This window comes from Anser cygnoides, chromosome 10, assembly GCF_040182565.1.
Source record: "Anser cygnoides isolate HZ-2024a breed goose chromosome 10, Taihu_goose_T2T_genome, whole genome shotgun sequence".
NCBI lineage: Eukaryota > Metazoa > Chordata > Aves > Anseriformes > Anatidae > Anser > Anser cygnoides.
In genome coordinates this window covers 20,737,489-20,744,120 of record NC_089882.1, presented here as the reverse complement: position 1 = coordinate 20,744,120, position 6,632 = coordinate 20,737,489, and the positions used below count along the sequence as shown (strand labels likewise).

General features: G+C 33.7%; 1 protein-coding gene across 2 annotated transcripts in view; it reads right to left on the bottom strand.

Moving 5' to 3' along the window:
• The window catches only part of SYN2 (synapsin II), a 177,907-nt gene that overhangs the window by 89,329 nt on the left and 81,946 nt on the right, over window positions 1-6,632 (bottom strand). For both annotated transcript variants that reach the window (XM_048046137.2, XM_067003360.1), the window contains exon 5: window positions 2,559-2,648. In XM_048046137.2, coding sequence (XP_047902094.1) covers window positions 2,559-2,648 — 90 coding nt within the window. The remainder of the gene's footprint in view (window positions 1-2,558; window positions 2,649-6,632) is intronic.

Below are 6,632 nucleotides of genomic sequence, written 5' to 3'. Positions count from 1 at the left end.
AGCAAAAGAAGAAGAACCACTGGCATGCTTGGTGAAAACTCAGTTCACAGAGATTTGCAGTTTTTCCCTGCTCTCCCCCCTGCCCCCAAGTGGTTTGCACTGGATGAAAGGGACAGAGCTTTAGGTTACACTTCGAGGGAAAAGACATGAATGTATGAGCACAAGAGGAACTACAAAAAAATTAAGAAGTAAAAACCAAATTCTGTAAGAGTAAATGCAAAAGAGGCTAGTCAGTAATAAATGGTGTTAAAAAAAAAAAAAAAGAATTAAACTTAAGTAGTATATGATTTCAATTCATCAACTAATGAAACTGATATTGAAATAATCTTACCACCCATTCTGGAAATTCAATTAAAATGCTATCTGACACCATGCTGCCTGATTATTTTTCAAGTCATAAAGTTCCATGAGAATTTAATCAGAAGGAAAAATCATATGAATGAGCTTCAACACAATCAGATGTTACAGCACCTTTGAACAATGTGTGGCAATGCAATACCAACATAGGGATTAATTTTCTCTAGATGTAACATTCATTGAGTAGAAATATGCAAAAATATATATATATTTATCTCAGACATGGAGAATACTAGCATTCAAAAGTTCAAGCAAAAGACAAATAGCTTATCAGTTCAGACATTAATAAGCAATGTAGAACAACAAAATACCCTAAAGGAGGAGGGGGAAAAAACACTCAAATATTTGTTATAGTATGTTAACAAGCAAAATACGCCATATAAACTCATACAGACATTTTCTTGTTTGTGTTCTATTACTCAATTTCAATTCAATGAGTTGTTCAAGACAGCAGTTTGCAATTTAACAGGTAGATCTTGAAAGAACTTTGCCCTAGAAATGATCATACTACATAAAAAATTCAATCTCATACATAAATTCTTGGTCCAAATTACAGGAAATTTTCCTTGTTCTATGTATTACAATTTAGAAATGCAGAAAAAAGCCTGCTTTTTCAATAAAATAATGACAAGTAGCTGATAAAATAATGAAAAACAATACATTTTGTGCAGAAAAATATAAAACAGCTTTAATCTTGGCCATTCTCAGGAAAACAGATATAAAACTCATTAGTATTTAGAAAAAATATATTGAAAAACAAACGTTGTAATTCTGCTCCACCTGTTCCAAAGAATACCCGAGCCATAAAATTCTTCTTTTGCATTAGAAAAATATAAATTTTATGAAGTTGTATATTTTCCTGACAAATCTATCAACAAAAACATCTTCCCAAAGTATTGGCTATCCAATACTTAGCTCTGCTACTCCAGATAAATAACCATTCTCCTTTGGCTCTCCATCTGTGTAGCAAACGTTCTAAATATGTACCTGTGGTGATAGCTCTTTTCCTAAGTGTCATATGTGACAAAAGGAGAGTAAATTCTGTGAGTTTATAGTCTGAAGGGAACAAAGAGGAGAACTTGGAGAGCCTTAGATGCCACCTACAACAATGAAGTGTTAGTCAGTCTCAAGACAGACACACAGCAATTACACCTTGGGGGCCTTAAATAAACAACTAATGTATTTTATCATGATGTTGCAATGGTAACTGATGCACTTGAATCACAGCTGTGTGATAGATGTTGAATGGCAAGATCAGGATTATCCACTAAAAATAATTGATGTCTCTATACTTGCTTATTTAATCAGCAAAAAACCTCCTTCCAGTTTCTCTGTGCTGAAAGTATTTCCCTTCGGAAAAAAACATATATATATATATATACTTAGGAAATAATTTTTGTTTAGAGAGCATAAGAAAGAAAAAAATGTGTGCAGTGTAAGAAATGATGTTTTCTTTGGTTCATGTAGATCCTGCACATGCAGGCACAGAAATAATCACAGTGGTATGTTCATCTGTAAGTTGCATAATTATGTTATTTACACGGTCAGAAACAGTTTTGGGAAAACAACGACAGTGATACACCCTCTTCCTATGCGTCTTCAGAAACTATTGAGGATAAAGGTGTCCACCTAGACCTAAAATCTCTAGAATAACTTTGTTCTAAGAAAAAAATAAAGTAAGTGAAGATTATGAGTGCCATTTTCATGACTGCATTTATATGTGTAAAAGACTGGGAATCAAATTATGTCAGCTCAGGTATATGAAGAAGATACAAGTCATAAACACCCTGATTTTAGATGAAGTTCCACAGTTACAGGTACATCATCAACACAGATAATAAACACTTGAAACATAACATAAAGTATTGGTTTGAAACAAACCATAAAAGTTCCCCTTGCACGTTAACAGTTTTCCTGTGTCTTTATAACCATTTAATCTCTTTAATATTTCTCTGAAGCTGATTAGCTGAAAATGGCTGCCTTCAAATCTGAAAATCTTCCAGTTAACCACCAAAATGTTTTCAAGTGCTTACCAAATCTCACCCCTCTAAAAGCTTCCAAAATGTTTTTTTTTTGTTGTTGTGTTTTTTTGTTTGTTTGTTTTTTTAATGGACAGTAGAGGGGAGAAATAGGTCATGTGTGTTTACAGTTCCTATTTTACAGAGACATTAAGTGAATTTAGTATTGGTATTTGTACGTACCATTTCCTTATGATTTGGATAGAACGTTTGCTCAATTAAAGGGAACTTCTCTGGACCTAGAGATTTGTAGACGGACACCAGCTGGGCAAACTGTAAAACAAGGGAAAACAAAACAAAATCTTAAGAGAGAAATCACATTCTACTGAAATGTTCTCATACTGTTGTGTTGCTCTTTTCTGTGTTCAATAATTAGCATAAAATACACTTAAACGTTGTACACTTCTCTCTCCCTCTCATACACATCTTTTTAATTCACCCAAGCTACGACTTACATAAAAAAACAAACAGCAATACTTCTAAGAGTCAATCCTCACACTGACAGAAAATAAGATAAATTGGAATACTGATTTTCAGATACATCATATTTTCCATATTTTAAGCTGATTTTGTGATAAAACCATTATAACACTGCATTTTCTACCATCTTCAATCTAAAGATCAGACATATTCCACATTAATTTAGCCTCTGGCATCTTACTGACATTGAAATGCTATTTTGCAAAATTGGAAAACAGACAAGCAGTAACTATGTCATATACTACAAGTCAGATGAAGAGAAAACAAGACTTTTGATTTCTGAGGCTCCAGCCATGTACCATAGCCACATGACCATCCTATCACTGCCTCCAGTCAACAAAGATGTTGATACTTTAAATAGTTAGGTTATCGGCAGTTTCACTAACATTTTATTAACATTTCATCTTTCTGGGCTTTTTCCCCAACACATATCCTCTCTACCTATAATGTAGACTGTAGTAAAAGCACAGAAAGCAAAGCAACATCTAAACACAAAGAGACAATCTGTTTTTAAATAGAAATGTATTTAAGGACTATCCTCTTTAGTGAACTGATCAACTCTTCTGTTATAGCAGGTTATAAACCAAGTCACACTTGAAATCACAGCTTAGCAAATGATTTTTCTAGGGAGCAAGACTACTAGCAGTCAGAAGACCACTATTGTTTCAAGACTCCAAAGCTCTGGCTTGTACATACCCATGATGTGTTTAATTGTCATTATGCCAAAATGAGACATAAACAAATTAGCACAACAGTTTGAACAGTGGGATTTGCTGGTTACAAACAGGAAAAAAGCAAAGAACAATACAACTCTGTCCATGATGCGGTTTGATCCAATACCTACTCTGTTAATGTAATTGAGGGTACAGGGCTAGCAAGAAGCATTTAAACTGAAAAAAAAAATAAAATGATGAAAGCTTTGCATTGCATATCCAGCTGGCATAGAGATTTTGTTTAATTTAGTGGTGTTTACTTAGGTTTGGTAAAACACATATTTAAATTTTGAAGGCCAGTGGAAAATACCTTAATGATGAGTAGTTTTCACCAGAAGCCCAAGAAATTCTAGCTGGACAGTGTACCGTACAAAACAGACCTCAAGGAAAGGAAATATTATCACAGCTACCAAAATAAGGTGGTTTGCGAACAGAATTCCTGACAACTTACTCCTGTTCTTAACCAAGATCCAAATTTAAAATTTCAAAAGGAAATACTGCCTTTGAAATAGATTATTTTTGCCAAAATATCTTGTTAAAATAGATCTATTCAGTAAAAAATCTACCTTTAAAATACTTTAAAAAAATCATGGGATCTCCTGTGATTCTTTCCTGATCCTTTTCCATTTTCACTGAAAGCAAACAGAAGAGTGAGAAAGTGACACTGTGGGGATTATGACATTTGCTGAAGAGGTAAGAAAGCTGTATTTCAGATCAATACTGCTGAATGTCTATTTACTTAAATTAGTATCAACCACCTGTAACATATCACCTGAAGTACCCTATAATCCAGTAATTAAGCTATGAAATAGCACATTGGAAAAGTAGGTTTAAATTTCCTGAGGTAGAGGAGAGAACCAAAAAATCATTAGTTATACAGACAGAAGCAAAAGACCACTTCTGAAAATTCTGCTCTATATGGACAGTTTAGAAGCTACACAGGCCTTACAAATATGTGGAAATGGAATACCACCCTTCGCCTTTTCTGTTTTTCTATCCAGACTAGGTTTTAAAGGTCTGCTGAAAACTACACTAACAAATCTGATATGACTTTTTAAAGACCTTCTCCAAGAAGAAGAAAAGAAAAAGTATAGAATACATTAAGTTGACCAAATTAATGTTCTGCCTTTATTATGTTTTGAAAATCATTTTACTGCACTAACTAATCTATCTTTAAGTTATGCCTTTAAATCACAGTAAGATTTATCAAATCCTTACCTGAGCAAGAGCAAGAACTTTTCAGATGATAAGCTACTGAATTATTATCTAATCCCATGCTGAATGTTTTCAGATATGGGATGTTCATGAAATAGAAAACACTGGCAGAGCTACACAATATCTAAGTATTTCATATGTAGGCCAAGAACCCTGTTTTTTTTTTTGTTTGTTTGTTTGTTTGTTTTACCAATTATATAACAATACAACTTCATAGTGCTTAACATTTCAGCAGGAGACTTTTCAACATCTATAGGAAAAATAAAAAGAAATAATTTTTCATTTTCAAATTTAATAACTTTGTTATTTTCAGCTCTAAGAGGGTGATTCTCAGGTACATATAGTTATGCTTTTCAGATTTATTTATTTATTTTTAAAGAATAATACTTGGATTTTGTAGCATTCATTCTAATTTCAACTCTCCTTATTTTAAAAGTTTTCATATTGGCCTACAGATTTTGCCTCCAAAAAAGAACAGGATAGGAACAGCTGCACTTTTTCTCTTCTCCAATTAAGTATGGTACAGATAAGAAGAAATAATAAGTCAAAAACATAGCTAGTGACTTAGTGACTTTTTGACAAAGTGAAACACTTAGTCTTTTTGACTTCATGTAAAAGCTTTATGGGGTTTCATTACACTAAGAATGGAACACTATAAATTTGACTGTGTATATTGTACTGTACCAAATCAGTGAACACTTACAAAAACCCACTCTTTTAACTTCCTAAAGATTGAGTAATTACTTCGATTATCACTTTAGATGAGTTAAAAATGTGCCTAGTTGCAAGCATGTCATCCCTGAAATGCTCATATTCTTTTCCTGAACAAACTGCCGCAACTTTTCCCTTAAAAATAATTAGATATATTTACAACAAGTTATTCCAGGCGGTGCTTTTTGTTACTTTTAATTCCAGCAATTTTCTAGTCTCTCTTGCCAGACTGAAGGATATATAGCATTGTCCATCCCAGTAGGGAGTTCCTAGTACGCTGAATAAAATATTGATGCAACAAACTACTTTGGCCTGTACAGTTGTTGCTTGCTAGGGAAGTACCCCTCAGCTACATATTATAAGACTTTTTCTGTCAGAGATTTTCCTTCATTGGGAGTATTCACTATCTGTGCCCTTTACAAGGCTTGTTTCTACTAACAGCAGAACTCCAACCAGCCATCTAATACTGCATGATAACAACTTAAGTGATCACAAAATTCCCTGGACTCACAAATCCAGATGAGTTGGGATTCTCTAGCAGTAGAGAAACAGGAAAACTTTGATGTGAACACTTTCTGAATCCCTCTGTTGTAAAAAATCATCCTTTTACTTGAGATTTAACTTTGTTGAGATGTAAACACTTCTGTATTCTCGTGATAAATCTGCCTTTTACCTAATATATTAAATGCGATACCAAATATATCAGTGTCTGTGGGTGAAATTACTAAAATAACATTTCAAAGTTTCTAATATGATATCAATAGTCAGTATTGCTGCCAGTTTTCTGTGAGCATGTATTACCAAAAAGCAGATGATGCAGGACAGTTTGAAGATTGGGTTGCTATGTTGATCAAACATTAAGACACAATAAAATTTTCATGCTACTGTATACTTAGAATCATAGAATCGTTTAGGTTGGAAAAGACCTCTAAGATCATCTAGTCCAACCTTTACCCTAGTACTGCGAAGTACAGCATTAAGCCATGTCACTAAGCTCTACATCTACACATTTTTTAATACCTCCAGGGCCCGTGACTCAACTATTTCCCTGGGCAGCCTGTTCCAACACTTCACAACCCTTTCGGTGAAGAAGTTTTTCCTTAATATCCAACCTAAACCTCCCCTGGTGCAACTTAAG